Source organism: Scomber scombrus, chromosome 21 (genome assembly GCF_963691925.1).
Source record: "Scomber scombrus chromosome 21, fScoSco1.1, whole genome shotgun sequence".
In the NCBI taxonomy this organism is placed as follows: domain Eukaryota; kingdom Metazoa; phylum Chordata; class Actinopteri; order Scombriformes; family Scombridae; genus Scomber; species Scomber scombrus.
In genome coordinates, this window is record NC_084990.1 from 1619508 (window position 1) to 1640811 (window position 21304).

Genomic DNA, 21304 nt, shown 5'->3' on the forward strand with positions numbered 1-21304 from the left:
TCTAAACTACCAACAAGTCAAACCAGTACCCAGATGTTTGTCAGCTGTGCATCAGTCAAACCCAACACAGCTGGACTACAACAGATTCCATGTTAGTACACTAGTCTGATTCATTAAGCTCTGAGACTATCACATCATTTATCTATTCACTCTTTATTAGTAGATGTTTAAACATTAAAGGGGTATTCCAACCTTTTAGTATTGCACTTAAATACATATAAAGGACTTGTATTGTCAAAATGAAAGCAGCATAAGCTGAGATATGCTAACTTTTAGTCCCTTATATAAGTGAAGCTTCAGAAAAGCTGGACACTGCATTTCCCATGATGGTCTCCCTTTCAAATCCAAGATAAACCCAATACCATCACTGTCAGACCATCACAGTTATTTTCTCAGACTTGACAGAGCTCCTCCAGAGCAGAGAAGACATTATATATTGTACTGCCCTCGCAGGCTGAGTAGTACTATCTGTGACCAGCACATTGAAATGTATATGCACCATCAGTAGCATGCAGCAGGTTGCTGTTGTTTTGTGGCTGAGATGAGGAATGTTTCGAGGTGAAATGAAATGTCTCCTGTTATGAATTCTCTCGTACCGTAGGCACAGCAGAGTCTCGGCCCCAAATCTGGCCTGACGAAGAAAGATGGCAGATGAGAGGCCAAGTTGAGGTTGCCCTCTGGATCAGAGTACTCTGGCAGGGGCAGGTTCTTCATCAAGTCATCATACCTGCAAACAAAAGTACTTACTTATTTTGCAGCATTGTTATGCATCTTATCCTGCTCATGTAATGTATTTGTTTAGCAGGTTAGAGGTTTACATTTATGTTGTGAGTTGTTAAGCTTGAGATCCAACAGCACAAAGGTAACAAAGTGAAGCAGAGATATAGTAAAGTGTGTGTATTTGTACCTTGAAGGCATGAGGGCCATGAACTCCTCTCCAGACGGCCAGTCCTTCAGCCTGTACACCATAGGTTCTCCATCCTTGGACTTGGGCCGCTCTGAACAGGTGAGAAGACTCAAGTTAGACTGAAGAACAATTGCTGATCAATGTTTCCTCTAATAAACCAACAAGAACTCTGACGCAAGTGTAGGTGAACTCACTGGTGATGTCCTCAAATCCATCCCAGAACTCCTTGATCCCGGAGTTGGACACCACCTGGTCTTTACAGTTGAGGAGGTCTCCCTGATGGTCTGCAAACTCCTGGTTGAAGGAGTCAGCCTTCCACAGACTGGCGTTGAGCCGCTTATGGATTCCTGACACCAACACAGGCTACACAACACAAAACCAATCAGATAGAATCAATAATGTTACTCAAACTATGAGCTGCTGCTACTATTATTACTGCTGTGTTGTATAAGAATGATGTATACCTGTCCCTGTCTCCAGCACTCTCTGAACAGCTTCCAGTTGTTCTGGTTGCGGTGATCTTTGAGCCACAGCAACTCTCTGTTGTTTAACCAGCAGTGGGGAATGTCTGGATACTGATTGGTTGATTCCTCTGGCACCATTGCAGTTACAGGCCCTGACTTCTTCCTGTCTGGTTTGGTGTCCTCAGTAACAGCAGGGGCGGGGTTGTTGATGTTGTTGATGTTGCCCAGGGTGACCGGCTCTTGTTTGATTGACAGCTTGTTGGTGATGCTCTGGCGACTGGCAGGGATCTTATTCTCCACAACAGAAGCAATGATGTCATCAAGGATGTTGGGCATGGTTCGACCACCTTTTGTCTGTAGAAAGAGAGGAAAACAATACTTCAGACTACATACAAATATAAACCACATTTCTTTCTGTTGACAGTAACATGTTTATATCTTAGATTCACTGGCTGCAAGAGACAATATATACAAAAATATATACAAGACTGCAGCACCTAGACTGATGTTGATCCTTCAAATAAAATCAGCCATTTCTAAGCTAACAAGCTATGAAATGTGTCTACCTGTGAAGCAGTAGAGTAGACTGGTGCGAAGGCGATTCCTGCGTCAGTAGAGCCCAGCTTCAGCTTCCCTGCAGTGGTGGTGAGCAGATCTCTGAGTGTGGAGCCCTGCTCTGTGCTGTTAGGCACCAGTGATGTAGTTTTACACTGCTGCAGGACCTCCAGGCTGTCCACCTCCTTCTCTTCCTTCACAGATTTACCCTGCAGCACTGACTCTTTGTTTTCTGTTAGAGAGAGAAGAGGAGGTTACTAATGACCATGTTTTTGAGAGAATAGGCTCATTTAGAGATGCACTGAATGAATGTTTGACTCCTTACATACTGTTAGGGTCAAATTTGCCCTGTTTTGACAGCTGTAAAAACACCCCAAATGTCTTTTACAATGACATTTGATGACTTTTTCTAAAGTGGCCCAAAATGCACAAAAAATTAATAAAAAAAAATATTGTATAGATGCTACACATTTATGTCCATTGAGGCTGTTTTGGGTCAAATCTGACCCATATCTATTGAAATGTGTTTTAGTTAAATGAATAGTTAAGAGTTTTAATAAGATAGTAGTTATGAGGATTTATTTGTATTTATTATTTGTTTTATTTATATTTTCACTTTACATAAAATACATTTCCATCATTATTACTATGTTATATTTTCATGTCTTAGGTAAAATAGGACATGATATTGTGTGATAGGAGCCGTTTCTTCTCCTAAAATGAGATAAAAAAATACACTCTCTCTGCTCTCTGAAACATGAATCAAGGTTTAATCACATTTATTGATCAGTCAGATCAACTATTGATGCTTTCTAAACACATCTGTGGTTCATAGACACTTTTTATAAGTACATTTTCTTAGATCAGGTAAAAATGTACTCAGAACGTATTACCAGGGTGTAGAATATGAACAGTATGTAAGGGTTAAAGTTATACTGGTTCTTAACTTTCCCCCTTACCTTTCTTTTCTTCTCTGGATTTCTGCTCTGCCAGGTCAGCCAGGAAGTGCAGAGGTGATTGGGACTCTGGTGGGGTGACAGGAGCACTTCCTGCGTCGCTGCCTGGGCTGCTTCCTCCTCCTCCTCCTCCGTTAGTCTCTGCCTTGGTTCCTCCCTGATCAGAGTTCTGCTGCTGGGACACCGGCTCAGGTTTCACCAGAGACAGTTTGTTGCTGTGGTTCAGAACATTCTGCAGTACCTGACAGACAGAGGTCATATAACATTAACAAGCTGAACTAAGTCAGTGGAAGAGAGAGAAAAATCTGAATTTTACAATCAAATTTGATTAAAGTCACAGGAAAACCTTCAGTTATAGTGTTGTTAAAATAAAAGACGGTTGGTTAAATAAAAGTCTGGAATTTAGTCCTTTTTAGGACACCGAATCACTTCCATAACTCAGCATATGGTGTATATTGCCCCTCAACAATCTGTATGTTAGGTGTAAATATAAAAACATAATCCTAAGGACAAACAGTGGGACTTTGTGAGACACAGTGTCCTAACACAGGAAGTGAGCAGTGAGTGCTACCTGTGAAACTCCGTTGGTGACTGGCAGCTTGTTGAGGAGGTTCTGTTTGCTGGTGCAGGGACAGTGAGATTTGATGTTGTGTTTTTCCCTCAGTGAGTGCATGGAAGACACCAACTCAGTCAGCACTGTAACATCACAAATAATGCAGCAGTTAGAACAGTGAAGGAAGGAACATTAAAAATGGAATTTTATTACAAAAGAACACCAGGACTAAATTATTATTATTATTATTATTATTATTATTGTATTAGTGCAGTTTTTTGTTACTGACTACTTTTTTGTTACCGTGCATGTTCAGGAACTGTTAAAACAAAGCAGCTGAGAGATAAAGAGAAGCCTGTGGAATGCAGACATGGTGTAAACAGAGAGATGAGCAGACAGTAGTGTGTAAGTGTACCTGTGCCAGGAAATGATCTGTGTTGGCATCAGGTGTTTGTGATCGTGGGTTGACCTTTCACACACTTCAGCCAGCCATATAGTTCTTTATCTGCTCAGAGAAAGAGAGATATAGGTCAGTAGTACATACAATACACACACAATTATATGCAGTTTCCAATCCACTCGATGTTAGTATTTGAAGAAGTATTTGTTGGGTCATCTTCAGGTTGGTCATGAGCCTCATTCATGATAGAAATAATGAAATAATAAATACACATTTGACGCATATGAAAGAGTGACTTGTTCCACCTTTGTAATGTTCGTAGTTGCCTTTTAATAGTCATAAAACGCTTCTAATATTCATTCATACTGACTGCATGTGGGCATCACAAACACCAACAAGACTTTAGCATGTGGAGAATGCAGTGAATGTTGCTGGCTCAGAAGGTCGGACCCTCTGAAATAAAAAGGAAGTACATAAAAGTAGAGTGGGCGGGGGAGAGGAGACACTGGAGCTTAATTGATAAATAGATTCCGATAAGCTTTACACTTATAGAACTACTTAACAAACCATGTTAACTTTATCCAGCAATGTATCACGTCCACATGGTGGCACACAGCAGTGGTGTTTGGCTCAAAAGCCTGTGAGGGTTGATGAGTTCTTTTGCAACAAGAGATATTTCTGTTTTACTTATCAAAAATCATTGTTCCTTGCATTTCATCATACTCCCATTGAAGTCACAGTTTTTCATTTCTCCAGTTTCTGTGTGTATTCATGGGTCAGAGAGTCTGTGGAGGATGCCACATTCTCCCATTCAGTTTTGTTTTTTAGAAATCCAGAGTTTGCTTAGAGAGTCGTGTGTGTTATAAATGAAGCCTCGGGTCAGCGGCTCTCTGAGATACCAGAGCGTGCTGCCTGTCTGGTATTTTATTTGGCTTCTAACTGCACAAACATACACACAGCTGACCTTTTGAGCTCCTTCTCTCCTTGGCCTTGTAGCAGTCCAGACAGACAACAAAGCCACATTTCTGACAGACCCAGTGGATGTTGAAGAGCGTTGCCTCGCAGGCGTCGCACATCTCCCTCACCCCCCTCACCGCTCGCTTCCATACCAGCTTGGCTGAAACACAAACAGAATGGATTCCAGTTAAAAACACACAGTGAAGGTTGTATAATCAAATGTCAGGCTTTTATTTATTTATTTGATAACTTACCATCCTTTTTGACCCAGGTGGCTGCATTATTCTCTGTCACAACCATCTGACAGAACTTGTCTCCAATGAAGCTGAGGATGTACTTGGCTGTGGTGTGGTCCAGGTGGCTCTCATCTAATGCCCCGGGTACCCACAGAGACAGGGCCTCATCATCAAACTGATCCGGAGTGGAGAAGCCATCCATACGGATCACTCCATTTTTACTGTAGGAAAGCCCTGAATGAGAGAAAACGTCTTATTAACACACATTTTGTGCAGTTATGATAAATGATACACATCTCCAGAACCACTGTGGACAACCAGATGATTAATTGTCCTTAGCAAAGATAATTGTGCCACACATCTTACTTTCTATCTGACACCAAGCACAGCTATGATTCACTTTTTATTCACAGTGTGTAGATATACATCACCACTCTGAAGTAGTCTGATATAGATTATTGTGCCTTATCTGACAAAACACTATTGAACTTTTGTACCATAGATTGTGTATGGAGAGGTGAGCCACTTACATCACAAAGTAACATACAGCCACATCAATCCTCACTCCCTGCTGCACATTCATACCAGCGGCAGCTACATTACTACAAGTTTCCTGTCCATCCTGATGTAGCTGTATATTCCCAATGCTTACAATGACCTACAGTGAACTGATGTTAGTGTAAATATACAGAGTTGTAAATGAGGTATTCATATTACTGGATAACACATGACAAAATGTGGTCCTGTACTTCATTTTTTCACTGACACTGATATAATGGCTCACTATACGAAGGAGAGTATAGTTATCTGAATAAGCCTTCCTTCTGTTAAATCACTTCGTCGTCTGTGTCCTGAAGTAACCCAGTCAGCTCAGGTAAGTGTTTATGAAATCCCCAGTCTACTGGGTCAGACAGGGAGGGGGTAAGATAAGGTGAGAGAGGAAGAATTAGACCCGGAGATGCAGAGAGAAGGGGGAGGGAGGGGGGGGGGTAGAGAGAAAGAGAGAGAGAGAGAGAGAGAGAGAGAGAGAGAGAGAGAGAGAGAGAGAGAGAGAGAGAGAGAGAGAGAGAGAGAGAGAGAGAGAGAGAGAGAGAGAAAGAGAGAGAGAGAGAGAGAGAGAGAGAGAGAGAGAGAGAGAGAGAGAGATTGCAGCAGCAGCAGTTCTGCAGTGAGTCAGTGAGGAAAAGATTATAGAGCAGAAAATCCTCTTTGGCAGATTTACCCTGTTAGACCCCAGACTGCAGCTGCTGCTTATCCAACTCCAGTGTGTGTGTGTGGTGTGTGTGTGTGTTTGAGACAGAAACAGGGAGACAGTACATACTGCATATGAATAATAATCTAGGTGTTGTAGTTAGAGCAGGGTTCTTTGATAGTAACACACTTTCTTTTCTCTCTCCTGCTCTTTCTATTTGTGATGTTCTGCTTTAAGCCTCATGAACAAGAGTTTGAAGGCTGCCTCTATTTGCAAACAATTATAATTGATGTAAATGTATGACAGTGCATCATGGAGGGAATGTTAGTCCTTCAGGTGCAAGGCAGGACCGAAGCAACCACAGATGTGTGTTTAAGGAGGAATTGGAGGAAAGTGCTAATGATAGCTATAGCTATGTAAGGTTTCAGGACTCCCACCACCATCACCTTAATGTTGTAGGGTGGATGGGTGCAATCAGAAGTGTATTAATGTCCAACAATTACAGCAGAAATAAAGAAAGACAAGAAGACAAATATAAAATAGTTGGTTATCTTTACCGTCTGAAATAGTAGAAGCGACAGAAGACGGGAGAGTGGGCCGGCTCCTCGCCCTTCTTGCTGCGGACCACCCTGCATTCACGGCACTTCTGCAGGTTAGGTCCAATTTCTGAGCATGAGTCATCCTGCAGGAAAGACTCCCCTGTCTGCTTCAGCTTCTTCACCTTCCTCCAGTCCTTCAGGACAGAGCGAGGGATCCCATCTGGAAGAGTGCATTATAATTGAGTCATCAACAACACCTTCAGTTCATCAGGAGATTCATTAAGAGCAGCTCATATTATCAGAGTCAAAGATATGAAAACATGACTCTAGTGTTCTCAGCTCTCTCACAGGCCGGCTGCATCATTCATACATTTGAAAACACTGAAAGCTATTTGCAGCTGAAGGACTGTTTATTTTATTACGTTACCATTATTGTAAAATAGAGCCTGACCGATACTGGATTTTTGGGGCCAATGCTGATACTGATATTAGGGAATAAAAAAATGTGGATTGATATATTGGCCGATAATAATAATATAATATATAATATACAGAATATGTACATACACACCCTTTTTTCCCGAATGCAGGAATCAAACACTTGTGACAAATATATATAATGGAGGCTGTGATATTCTATAGTTAAACAGTAAACTTTAATCAGTGCTCTGAAACAGTAAACCTCAATGGGAGTTTAATATTAAATTTGAATAGGGAAAAATCATTAAATATACATAAAATGCTGCCTATATATCTTTTTTTTTTTTTTTTTTTTAAATATCAGCAAATATAGGGTGGTATAATCACTGATACCAACATATCTGTTATAGGCCAATATCGGCCAATAATATCGGTTGACCAATATATCAGTCGGGCTCTTTTGTAAAACATTTATTTTTACAATATGCTATAATACTTAAATAATATGCATTTTTCTTTTGACTTGTGAGTAAATAGCAGCTTCATTCTACGTTTCTGATTTGTGGATTTATTACAGTAAAATTAGATTATGATGATGACCTGCTAACATAAAGAAGTAATCCGCTACTTACTTTATTCTGATATAAGTAGATAGTTCCAACTACATGAAATACTGATTTACAGAAACCTTTCTGCTAAAATGTTAATGTTTGATTAATTGGTCTGAAATCCAGAACATATTCAGATAACCTTTAATTGAACTATTAAGCCTTAAATATAGTTTTCTGAATCGTGCATGATGTGTCTAACCACTGTGAATGATGTCATGTGACAGTCCAATATTAATGGGATCAGTGAAGGAGCTAAATATCCATATAATGCTTTAGACAGACGACATCAGAGTGATCTAGTAGTTACAAACCTAACTAAACAGACACATTTGACCACTGCAGCAGCCACATCTGTACACAGATTTCTATGTTTTAATCCTGCTGTCTGGGAAGGTATTTATAGAAGAGATTCATTGCTACAGTAAATGTCTACAGTAAGAGACTTACTGCTGCTGGCCAGTTTGAGTTTGGTCTTCTCTCGGGCTGATCTGAAGATGCCGTTGGGCTTCAACTCATCTTCATCCTTATCATTGTCTCCTTTCTTCTTGGCCATGTCGTTCTGTTTTTTCTTGTAGGTCGGTTTAGGCTGACGCTTGGCTCGGCCCTCCATCTTGCTCTCGCTGGTGTCAGAGTCGTCTCCGCCGCTCTCTGAACCGGACTCGTATATCCGTTTGTTCCCTCGCCTCAACGCTGGAGCTGCTTTCCTGTCCTCCCCTCCCGCTGATCCTCCCATCTTCTCCTCTTGCTGCCTCTCTCTCTCCGCTTTGTTTCCCATTTCTTTGCTGAGCTCCACCTCGCTGGATGTGGAGGCGCTGAGATTGACTGTGCAGGGTTTGATCATCTCAGACATGGCTGTGGTGTTACTTGTGTTACTAATGGTGGTGGTGGTGGTGGTGATGGTGGTGCTGGGTAACTTCTCTGGTTTAGTGCTAGTGGAGCTTGTAGTAGCAGTTGTGTTCTTGTCCTCCTCTGAGTGCCGGGTGAGCCAAGCTTTCTTCAGCTTGTGGTAGTTACTGGGCTGCCCACTGCTAGTCGAGGCAGGTCCAGAGGACTGGCCATTTGGTAGAGGACTGGACTTGCCCGGTGTTGTCCTGCCGCTTGTTGAGCTGTTACTACTGCTGTCCACCGACGATGTGGAGGCTTGGCTGGAAGAGGGTGGAGGAGGGGAGCTTTGAATGGGACTTTTGTCCACTGGATCTACAGTTAGGGAGTTTCCAGTTGTGACGGATGTGGGAGCAGTGGGAAAGTTGCTTCTGGACTGGGCTGCGGCCAAGGCAGCTTTGTGCTTCTTGAGGTGAACAAAAGAGGGGGAGTAAGGCTGACTGGAGCCAGAAATGGAGCAAGGTGTTGGGGTGAGGCTTGGGCTGGGTTGGGGTGTCCCTGCTGGACTAGGGGGAGGCAAAGACCCCGCTGGAGATGTGGTACGTGACCCTAAGCCTTCCTGGTGCTCTCCTGATCCTGAGTGGCTCAGCACCCGGCTAACAATGCCAGTTTTATGGGTTGAAAACTCACCCCGAGGTGAGAGCGAGTAGCCCAGCTCAGGGGTGACAACCCCGCTTTTACACTGCATGCCAAAAGCTGAGGACACAGCAGTCCTGTACACAGAGTTTGTGGTACTGGCTCCTATAATTCCCTGCATGCCACGCATAGAAGTCTTTTTATACTGGAGACACATGTCATCCAGGTTAGAGTTGGGTTGGATAACTCTACCGGCTCCAAGCTCTCGAACACCATCGCCTACTCTGAGACATTCCCCCTGAAGCTTGGCTGGGTAGAACCTCCCCTGCAGGAGGTCTTTATGGATGATAGCACCAGATTTGTTAGCACCAACAGGGCTGTCATACTTAATGGATGTCGATGGACGCACAATGACCGATGCCATCGCGGCCTGGGGCTTAACCCTCGTCACTCCTTTCTCTCCACAGAACAAGCTTCCTCTTTCCTGAATCATTTCTCCGCCTCTCCACCCATCTGATGAAGTCATAATCTCCCCGCTGATAGCTGAGGCTACAGAGGCGGCGGCAGCAGCAGCGTTTCCATGGCCTTTGACGTCCCTGAGTTCTGGTAGTAGTGTCGGGGGCTTCTGCTGCTCCGCTGATGTCTTACTACCGGCTGCTGCTAAGCTTACTGGCTGTATGGGTGTGAGGGTTGGTGGAGACAGGCGTCCATAACCCGCTCTCTCTCTCTCCCTCTCCCTCTCCTTCTCTCGCTCCGCAGCCTCTTTGCGTTCCAGCGCGTGTTGAGTGGGCGGATGGAAGACAGGCGCTCGGTGAAGAGAAGGCATTGCCCTGAGGTGATGTTGCTGCTGCTGCTGCTGCTGTTGGTGGTGGTGGTGGTGGTGGTGGGGGTGGGGGTGGTGGTGATGATGCTGGTGATGGGGGTGGTGGTTGGGGGCTGCTGAGGAAGAGGAGGATATAGAGGAGGGGGAAGGAGAAATGGCAGGGCTGCGACGATCTATCCTGTCCATACCTGTGTGGTGCTGATGCTGCTGGACTAGTGTGACCTGCTGGTTGAGCTGCTCTGTGATCTTCCCCGCTAAACCCTCCCCTCCCTCTGGCTGGTGCTTGATGAGAGGAGGGGGCTTGGAGAGGGAGGCTTTGGAGCTGTAGTTGCCCAGGGAGAGAGGACCCTGGCTTGGCACGGCAGCTCCAACACTGGCCACGACCCCTGCTGCAGATACTTTCTCATAGTAAGAGCTGAGCTCCTTGGAGGGGTACAGTCTAGGGGGCTCGTTTACCACACTGTTGGAAAGAGTGGTGAAGTAGTTGCTCTTTTCTGATGGGATAACATGGGGGTGGGTGTGGCCTGCCTTGGGGCTAGGGGAGGCGAGAGCTGGTATCCGTACAGGGAAGGCAGGATCTCGACATCTCTCTCTGTCCCTGTCCATGATGGGATCACTGGAGCGCTGGATTTTAGCGGTGAAGGGAGCCACCTCGATGCTCTCCTTCAGGATTTGCCGATTCTCCTCTTTGTATTTACTGGCTCTGTCTGCTGCCTGAACTGCATCCTGGGAAAGAGAATGGAAACAATGTTAAAGACAAAATGTTTTCAGATTGGATATCTTCTGCTACATTATTTTAGGTTATTTTAGATTTGCATGTATATCCATATATGTGGCTGATTGTCTAACATTAAATATCAGCAAGTTGGAATTGTCCATCTCCAGTTTTTAATGAGAGTATCACTATGACCAGAAAGGCTGGTCAACATTCCTGCTGTAAGCACCAAATATTATTCACTCTATGATCTTTGTTTTTAGTTGATGGAGTGTGTTTTTATTGTATATATTTTATATATTTTTGTGAGTTCTCTACTCATGACACAATTTTTAGACCTTATATCAAAAACTACATTTAAGACATTTTAAGACTTTTTAAGGGTCCACAGGGACCCTGGATGTAACATTTAAGAGTACTCCACAGACAGCAGCAGAACCAGAGATCTTTTTTATTGTATTCTTTTTCCGCGTCAAAACATGGTGCCTACATTACCCATAATGCAACTCGACTTGATTCTCTTGAATGTATTTGGGTGAGTTCTGCTATTAGTGGCTCAGGCAAAAGAGAGTTGCTTCCTTCAGTTCAGTGCAAAAATTCACAAGTTTAAAACTGTGAATTGCTGCTTGCAGCTTTATTTTGATTATTTGTAATTTGTGCAATATCAACTGACACAAGTGACTTCAGGTGATCCTGTTTATTACATGATCCTAAAGTCCAGTCTTGAAGAGAGGCTGATAATCAAATGACCAAACAGCAAACCTGAGGCCATGCATTATTCCAGAGGAATCCTGTTCACAGTGTACTGAGAGGAGGGTAATGACAGCTCATTTTTACACCAGGATCTCAAGCAGGTTAATCCATACAGTGCAGATGTAACTTTATAATTAGTGCTAATATTACTCATGTTATTAACACAGACAATAACAATGCCAATAATAATATTTGGGAACATTTTTCCTTCAGCATTTGACAATTGTTATGAGACCAACATGAGACCAGACTGCTGTGAGTTTTCAGTGAAGAGTAGCATACAGTACCTGCGCGTTTGCCATGCGTGCCTTGCTGTGGGGGTCTAAGTAGAGGCGGTGTAGGTGGACGTCTTTCCCTGTGGGGGTCCTACTCCTGTCCGTCTGCTCCTGTTTCAACTGAGCCAACGTCAGCGTCCTGATGGGGTCAACAAAGCCTTTCTTATCCATTTCTCTGCAGACAGAAAAGTCAGACATTGAACATGAGATTACACTCCATGATACATTTCTATACAGTATAGCATACAGTTAAATAGAACATACAGTATGTTCAGCAGAATATACTGCATTCATTCTTAACACAATGGATACAGAAGGGCTCTGACCCAAACTCAAATTCCATGACTTTCCACAAGTACTTTCAGACGTTTGATTGTCATAAAAAGTTTGTTAACATTTTTCCTCAGTCTGGTTTATGTTGAAAACTAATTCTATTCACAAATGACACAATTCATTTAACTGCATCCCCTTTGTAAAATCTAATTCCCATTTTCAAAATGTCTAGAATTCCAGTAATTCCAGCACCAGATGGAGTCCTGCTTTAGTGAGAGGGAGCAGACGCTGAAAAAAATCAGTTCAACTCTACTGCTTTAGACATTTTGCAATTTAAGCAGCACACTGTAATTTATTTAAATAAAACTCATTTATTAATCAGCAAATAAACATGGGAATCACTGAAAAACTGAATAATGTGAGAAATGATTATGGCTGAATATCAAACAGCAGTTAGATAACAGACCAGCAGCATGGTATCATAGTTCAGCAGATATGAGTGAACATGACTTAAAAGGGATGTATTATTCTAATGTTCAGCTCTATATTTTGATTCTGGGACTCTGCTGGAGTAGCTCTGCATGATTCATCCTTATTTATCTTATACTGGTCCTTTATGCAGCCCCTCACTCCAGCCTTTGTCTCTAACAGGCAGTTTTAGCTCCTGTCTCTTTAAGGTCCCCGTCATGATGAGCCTACTCTGTTCTGATTGGCCAACTTTCTAGATGCCTGCTGAAGGGCAGCTGTATCAGAGGCTGTGTTCGAAACCGCATACTACATACTACATACTTTTATACTACATACTTCTATACTACACACTACACACTAAACGACCAGATAGTAAGCAGACCGTTTACACTGTGGTAAACTACACGATTACCCACAATGCATTTCGTTCCTACCCGAGCTGAAATCAGCAGGCTGAAGCGGATTTTCATTTTAGCTCTAACTTCTCACACACTCTAAATCGCATACTACGCAGTTGAAACACACTACATACTTCGAACACAGCCAGAGTCATGTTAAGTTACTGCTAATTAAAAATAACATTTCCTACTTTACTGCTTTATATTAAAAGCTTTTAAATGACTAAATAGCAGGAGACTTTTTACATTTACATGGAATGTTCCTCTATGACTGCTTTTTGCGTTGTTAGCAGAACTAAAAACCAGTCAAAAGAACAACACATGGAGTTATTTGGAGCTCTTTGTTGAGCAGATCAGTGTTTTGTGTGTATGGGGTTCTGACTGGTTACATAAGGTGAGCACAGGCTGCTGAATGAACAGCATTCTGTCTGGAACTGCTTTAATATTGGATCAGTGCCACTTCACTTCATCTGACTGACCTGGCATTGCCTGTTTGCCTCTCAGAGCTAACTTGGCTGTGTCTGTGCTCTGTGTGGGCTCTCTGAACACTTCTAGCTTTAGGGAAAGTAAAGGGCATGCAGTTCAAATATACAAAACAAAGGCTCCCTGCCCTGTTTTTCTCTCATATTACTTCAATCCAGCTACCAAAAGCTTCTTTTAACTGTAGAACGTGTAGTGAACAGACTTCCTAACACTGTGGCACTGGGCTCATAATGATCACATTGAAATGAAACATCAAAGTAAATATCTATATCTACTTGCAAACTTCAGAATAAAAGTAATATATCAAATGTCTTTTGTTTTAAAATACTCTTATGCAAAATGAAAAGAACCCATTTCTTTAGTTGTTCATAAGAATAAAGCTACAGTCTTCTTCCATGCATCTTATTTGTTTGTGCTTGCCAAGTGATCATGGTTCTCTGATGTAGTAAATAACAGCCCTGGTGTTAGACTACATTACGTTTCCAGGATTATTATTTGAGAGCTTCAATGTTTACAGTAGCTTTTCACTGATGCAACAGATCTGTGAAAGAAGTTGAATAGTGTTTGCTGTATACATGATCAAAAGTCATTTAAAGGAAGGAAGAAAGGAATTTAAAATTTCCCCTGACCTCACCAAAGAAATAAATGATACCCCAGATATTCCTTGTCTGGAATACACTTTTTAATATCCCATAATATTCCAGAAATTCCATGAGAGTGGGGCAAATTGATGGCTGTCTATGTATGTGGATATTTACAGTGACAGAATAACATATTTGACATGTTAATCTACATATATCTCTAATATATGATGTTTGGTTAGTGATTAATTGATGGCTGCTACTTTATAGTATTGCAGCACAGTGGAGAAACACCTGATGAAGAGCCTCTTTCACATGTTGCTAATGTTTCTACTCACTCTTTATGAATATCCATGCTGGCCTTTGACAGTGGGGGGCTTGCGTGTGTGTTCATCTTGACAGGGGGGCGGTGGGCGTCGGCGCTGGCCGGCCGGACAGGAACGTGGCTCAGCAAACCCAGACTGTCACCAGCACTACCAGCAGCCTGGTGCAGCCATGGACTGCCTGTATTCTGAACACCAACACACATGTTCACACATCAGTAAAATAATAAACCAGGATATGAAATATGAAAGATCCAGAACATTGTGTCATGTCATAGTGCACAAAAAGCATAAACTCCATCTATATGCTACAATATACAACATTCAACAACATTCAACTTGGACACTTAGTTCTAATTGGCTGAAGAGAGTTACTAGGCTACGAGTTTTCCTTCATGTTGGGCTAGTGAATTGAAAGTGAGTATTATATTTCAGTTTTGAATGCTTACTAGTAGATAAGAGATCAGCTATAACCTGTACACACATACAAATAATACCCAGTGAAGGCCAATAACACCTCAAGCTGTTATTTTCCAATAAACAGCTTGTTATGGATTCATTTTACATGACTTATTTATAACAAACATAGGAGCCTCCTAATCAATACAGGACTGTCTTAATGAGTGTAAAGCTCAGTTTTAAGGGATGAATATGAACCATCTCTCTTTGTCCAGTAGAGAAACAAACTATAGTGATGATGTAATGTAAGGATATAGACAGGGAAGAACAACCGTGTCCAAACAATTCCATAAATGTTCATGTGGCTGCAGGTTTTCATTTCAACCAAGCAGGAACACACCAGGCTTGACTCATTTAATCAGCTGATCTCAGTCTTCAGACAGCTGATTGGTTGAATCATGTGTGCTCTTAATTGGTTGGAACAAAAACCTGCAGACATACAGCCCTTTACGGAATAGTGTGGACATGCCTGGTGTAGTGTCATCTAATGATAAGCTCAGTGAGACAGCTCTCAGTGGAGGTAAATGCTGACTTTAGCTCTGTATGATAACCTGACGGTCTGAATTAGTGACTGCAGTCAGTTAATCATACAGCATATGTGTCCACTCCCTGTGCAGCAGTGTAGTTCCACAGCAGTATACTATCCAGTATATCATACTTAGAACACACATGTGGAATAGGTTTTCATAAGTTAAGCCAAAAAGGGCCAAATGACCCTTTTTACCTCCTGTAAGAGTCAACTACCAAATTGATATACATTTAAAGTAAATATTTCTGCTCTCTCTCGTCTCTGCCTGCCAAACAGCTCTTCTTTCTCCATCTAATCTCCCCCTCCCACAACCAGCCTCCATCGCTCTGCTTGTCAAACTGTCACACAAAGTGATTTGATCATGTACACATGCATAAACAATCTGAACCACTACAAACCCAGGCTAACATGAGTACACCTACCCTCCTGAGAGAGGCCTCAGAATTGACGGGATTTTCAGGGTGGACCCATTTAGCTGTGGGGGGCAGGTTAAGTCCAGGGGGGTAGGAGCTGGGTGTTCCGTTGGGGTACTGCCAGAGAATGGGGTACAGGCCCAGTCCTGCTGCCCCGCTGTGAGCCTGGGCTAGCAGAGAGGGCGGATGGGGCCCCTGACCCTGAAAGAAAAAATACAGCTTTAGTTTCAGAGTGAAACAGATTTAAACGTGTAAATATCAGTAAGTGTATAACAGTGTTTAAACTGTGTGAATGTATATGTGAGTCAGACCTGGAGGAACTGCTGCTGGTGTGCGGCTGCTGGGTGAGGCAGGGCGAGGTGGCCTAACCCTCCGGGGGAGTCGAGCCGGGGGTGGCCCCCGAGGAGAGATGCTGCAGGAGGAGGCATGGCCTGGAGCACCCCGGGGGGTAAGAGGTGCGGGTGAGGTAGGGCAGAGGTGTGAGGAGAGGCAAGGAGGTGAGAGGCATGGGGGTGGGATGCTGGGGTGAGGCAGGGAGAGTGGGGGGAGGGGGAGTGGAGCGTGTGCAGGTGGGGGTGTAGATAGGCTGCCACGTGGTTAGAGGAAACTGTGGCTGAGACGGAGTTCTCTGCGTCTGAGCGGACCAGAGCTGGGTCCCTGTAAACGGTGAAGGTCTCGTTCTTGTCGATGATGAGCGGGCTCTTGGTGATGCTGCTCGTGATGCCTCCACCTGACTCCGACCTCGCCGGCACCGGCTTAAAACCAGACCGAAGAGGTTCTACTGGCTCTGCTTTAGCGGACAGACGGCCCGTCGGAGGTGGGGAAGTATCGGAGTACCTCGGTATTTTATGTTTAGAAACCTCTGGTGAGGTGTTGGGTTTAGGTTTGGATATGTCCAGCAGGCCCGGGTGGGGCTTAGCCTTGAGGAGGTCGGCTGGGTTTGTGTTGGGGTAGGGATGGCTCTGAGAGTTGTTGGGGTGCTGGGGTTTCTGTTTCAGGGAGTCGAACTGAGCTGGGTTGGGGTTTGGGTTGGGGCTCATTTTGGATTTGGCTAAGTCAGTGGGGAGGACTGTGTTCATCTTGTGGGGGGGCAGCTGCTGCTGTGGGTGTTTTCTCGTCTCTTCGGATAAAGACGGGCTCTTGATGTTGGGGTGGACAGATGTGTAGTGTTGCTGCTGTTGTGTGTGCTGCTGATGCTGCTGCTGCTGCTGGTGATGAAGAAGATGATGAGGAAGGACTGTTTTCTCCTTAATCACCTGCACCACGCTATCAGCTATTGAAGTGACAGGCCTGAAAAAAAGCACAGATGAACAGTTATTTAACATGTGTACATACACAATTACCTTTATCTTCTATTTGAAACCAGTAAAGATTATATTTAACCTCTATCTTTGCCTTTTTTGATGAGGGCAAACTTGATTATATTCAAACTTTCCAAAATTGGGCTAGGTTATTAAAGAAACCTAATTTCCCCAGTTAGATTTCTCCTGGGGAACACTGACTTCTGGCTCATGTTTACAGTTTCTAATCAGTTTCAGACAGAGAGAGAATCCCTGAGATAGCAACACAGTGGGATGAACACAAAGATCATTACACACAGTGATGCATCTTTGTTTCTGAAATATTTCCATCCAGAGTCTGAATAAAACTGAGACTAATACAAAGTAGTCTAACCCTGTCCCTGACACACACACGTACACACAATTTCAGGAAGTGGTATATTGCATCACTGCAACAGTTAAAATAAGCCACGCTTCCAAAATAAGGTTGGGGGTTGGGGAGAAGTCTCATACTGAGCTGCTGCATGTATATTTACAGTCCTCAGGTTACTACAGGGCATGTAAACCCATCCTCTGTTTACCTGCATATCTTCTCTATATAACCTATTAAACATATTATTACTATTGGATGGGACTGTTACACAAATCAAGATCTTCTAGTGAACAGATGGTCTATCTAATAAATCTAATGCTACCCCTGTTATGCACTCATCATATTAGGATATTCATATAGTAACAGGAGTTTTAATATTCAGAACCTGACTCCCAGTGCCTTCTGTTCTCACCTGATGACCTCAGAGGGAGCAAACTCTATCTTGTTGCTTAAGCTCCTGGCTGCTGTAATGCCACCTCCTATAATGCCCTGTTGCTGCTGTTGTTGCTGTTGTTGCTGTTGTTGCTGCTGCTGTTGCTGTTGAATGGGAGGCTCCACATCAGTCCTGCGGCCTCCTTCTGATGGTGAGGGAGATGGAGGGACGGGAGGCGAGGAGACGGGGGAGGGATTGAGGGGGAGGTAAGGAGAGAGGGCCGTGGACTCTGCCTTCTGGGAGGCGAGCAGTGCTGACACAGCCTCTGAACTCTCCCGGTGCACCGTGGCCTGGGCCTCCTCTGTGATGTCGATCACGCCGCTGCTGTGGACGTGGGACAATGACGGCGTCTGGGATCGAGATGAGGCTGCATGAAAAAAAACACAAAACAACACAATGAGTATATTTAGAATAGGATAGAATAGAATAGGACTCTGTTGTCCACCATGATGGAAAATTGTCTGTGGCTCACCAATAACAGACATACTGTAGACAGAAATTACATAAGATCCATAGAATCCATAAACTTCAAAAAATCGTTCTTAAAATACATATAAATATATAAAGTATAAAATATAAGTGCATATCTGGTCCTGTGTGTGTATTGATCATGTTTAACTAATTGATAATCATCACATGTTTGAGAGTTGCCATGCATCAGTGTGTACCTTTCACAGTGTTCTTGCTGCTCTCTATGATGCTGCTCTGGATGGTTTCAGGCATCAGAGGTGTCTGTTGCCGTGGAGATTGGGTGATCTGTGTTACCGCCACCAATTCCTCCTCCTCCTTTGTTATCATTTTGCCTGTTTCCTTAACAACACCCTTCTTGCTGTCCTCTGTAGCTTGAAGCTCCGCCCACGGGGAGAGGCGACCAATTACAGCGGAGGAATCGTTGATTTTGGCGCCCTGCATCAGCGGCTTCTCATCTTCCTCCATTTTGGAAACAGCACCGGGTTTCACGTCGCTGCTGCGAGTCTTTAGCTCGTTCTCAGAGTTGGGCTCTGAGGAGGACGAGGAGGAGGATGAGGAAGAAGAGGAGGAGGAGGAGGAGGAAGAGGAGTACGAGGAGTGGGGAGTCCTCTTGTTGTGCGGATTTTCAGAGTCGCTGCTCTCTGACAGATCAGACGTCATGTCAGTCTTCAGCCTCTTTAGACCGGCCTTCTTCTCATCCTCCTCGCCCTTCCTGCGTTTGTTCACTGCCTGCTTGGTCTTGGCCTTGGCGTCTGCAGGGATGAAAAGAAGAAACAATAATCACATTTAATCACTCTCTGCCACCTCCCCCTGCCATCCAACCTCTCCATCTCATTCTGGACATCTCATCTTCTCCTCACTCCTGATTTATTCTCTGCTGAGGGCTACATGGATATGAAGTCTGATCAAACATTTTAGTCTCTGCTGCTGAGATCAGTGTGCAATCACTCCAACATATTCCTGCATTCACCTGCCTGCTCTTACTCACTTAAATATTTATCAAAGCTTTGTGTTAGAACATCAAGGGATTATTGCCTTGTGCAGTCTTCCACTTCGTACTGTGGGTGTCAGTGATGGCAGAGTACAGCTGCAGCACTCACATGAAAACAGCCAACTCAAAAATTAATGAGTAGACTGATAATCAGCCAGAAGGTAGGATCTTCTATCTAATATCAGTGTATATGTTAACCAGGCAGTAAGTGCAAGAATATGAAAGTGGGAGAGCACTGACAATTTTATTTTTACACTGTAAAATGTCCTGCTCACTACATGCTGAATCACTATTAAATATAAATATATCATTATTCAAATTTCAAGAATCAGGCATCATATATCCATCTCAACTCTACACATTAAAAAACAGCAGAGAAGAGACAGTGGTATATGGGTCAGTAACAAATAAGGGTTGGCAAGATGAGCAATTCAAAAATATGTTAAAATGCTCTTCCAACATAACAATGTATGAGCTGTAGTTTGCTACTGCACACAATAGAAATAATGCTGCAGTGAGCACTAATCTATTATGTAAATGAGAAAACTGGTCATTTATTCCAAGCAATTTACCTCACTGCCAATTATTGTGATAATAGGAATCATTTCCCATTTTTACATGAGGGCACACAGTGATATAGTGCTACTGGCAATAACAAACTTAAGACGGGGGAGAGCCAAATCTAACTGAGGAGTTATGATGAGCTCTTTTAAGTTTGGCAAAATGACAAGGCATCAAAATGGCAATACAGAGACCATTTGGAAAATAAATAAAAATCATAAGTAACAGGTGGCTGTCCTCACCTCTCCCTGTGACCTCTTCTCTCCTGTCCTTTTCCTCCTCTGGAACGCTGCTGTCTGATCCTTTTCTCCTGGAGGAGCGAGAGTTGCGCTGCTCTCTCTGCTCCCGCCCACTGCCGCCAGGCGAGTGGTGTGATAGGCTGGCTGGTTGCTGGCTTTGCTGTGATTGGCTCTGCTGCTGGGAGGCCAGTGTCCCCTGGGAACCCTTTGGGTTGGGTCCTGATGAGGTCATGATGGGGCGTGGGCTGTTGGCTTGGGCTCGCGTGTAATGACTCTGTAAGAATGAAACAGTCATCCATTAGCACACACAGAGAACCAGACCTGGCTAACATGACCAGTTTATTAGATATACCTCCATCATCTAATGTATCTGCAATAAACCCTACCTCTGTCTGTCATACTAGTGTTATACAATATGAAACTGTGGCTTGCTGAGATATCTTTCTAGTATTCAACCCCTGTTGTATATAGTGTGAATGAGATTGGACAAAACATTAAGAACACTTCCAGCATGACATCGTACAGCCACTACTGTATATGTGAGTGTATATGTGATATATAGTGAGGCAGTCCTCTACTTGTTTTAGTGCATCACTAGGGAACCACTGTGACCTGCAAGGCCAGAATCACATCTATCAGATCAGCCGAGGTAGCACAGAAAACCAGTGATGTCTTTTTACTACAACCAACCGACCAACCGACCAACTAACTGACCAACCGACCAACTAACTGACCAACTGACCAACCAACCGACCAACTAACTGACCAACTGACCAACCAACCAACTAACTAACTAACTAACTAGGTAACTAACCAACCAAACTAACTAACCAACTGACCAACCGACCAACTAACTGACCAACTGACCAACCAACCGACCAACTAACTGACCAACTGACCAACCAACCAACTAACTAACTAACTAACTAAATAACTGACCAACTAACCAACCAAACTAACTAACCAACTGACCAACCAAACAACCAACCAACTAACTAACCAACTGACCAACCAACTAACTAACCAACCATACTAACTAACCAACTGACCAACCAACTAACTAACCAACCATACTAACTAACCAACTGACCAACCGACCAACCAACCAACTAACTAACCAACTAACCAACCAACTAACTAACCAACTAACCAACCAACTAACTAACCAACCAACTAACTGGCAATCTTTATTTCTTCATACATCTTCCATGCAGG

At 43.4% G+C, this 21304-nt stretch overlaps 1 protein-coding gene across 1 annotated transcript in view; it reads right to left on the bottom strand.

Annotated features, from left to right (window-relative positions):
- jmjd1cb (jumonji domain containing 1Cb) overlaps nucleotides 1-21304 on the bottom strand; it is a 130363-nt gene that overhangs the window by 5777 nt on the left and 103282 nt on the right. The window contains 21 exon segments of the mRNA XM_062443087.1: nucleotides 597-727; nucleotides 908-998; nucleotides 1102-1270; nucleotides 1372-1725; nucleotides 1938-2158; nucleotides 2886-3123; nucleotides 3454-3578; nucleotides 3851-3860; nucleotides 3862-3899; nucleotides 3902-3940; nucleotides 4800-4952; nucleotides 5047-5260; nucleotides 6777-6979; nucleotides 8238-10797; nucleotides 11827-11989; nucleotides 14356-14528; nucleotides 15751-15942; nucleotides 16053-17031; nucleotides 17807-18194; nucleotides 18496-19050; nucleotides 20093-20363. Coding sequence (XP_062299071.1) covers nucleotides 597-727; nucleotides 908-998; nucleotides 1102-1270; nucleotides 1372-1725; nucleotides 1938-2158; nucleotides 2886-3123; nucleotides 3454-3578; nucleotides 3851-3860; nucleotides 3862-3899; nucleotides 3902-3940; nucleotides 4800-4952; nucleotides 5047-5260; nucleotides 6777-6979; nucleotides 8238-10797; nucleotides 11827-11989; nucleotides 14356-14528; nucleotides 15751-15942; nucleotides 16053-17031; nucleotides 17807-18194; nucleotides 18496-19050; nucleotides 20093-20363 — 7267 coding nt within the window.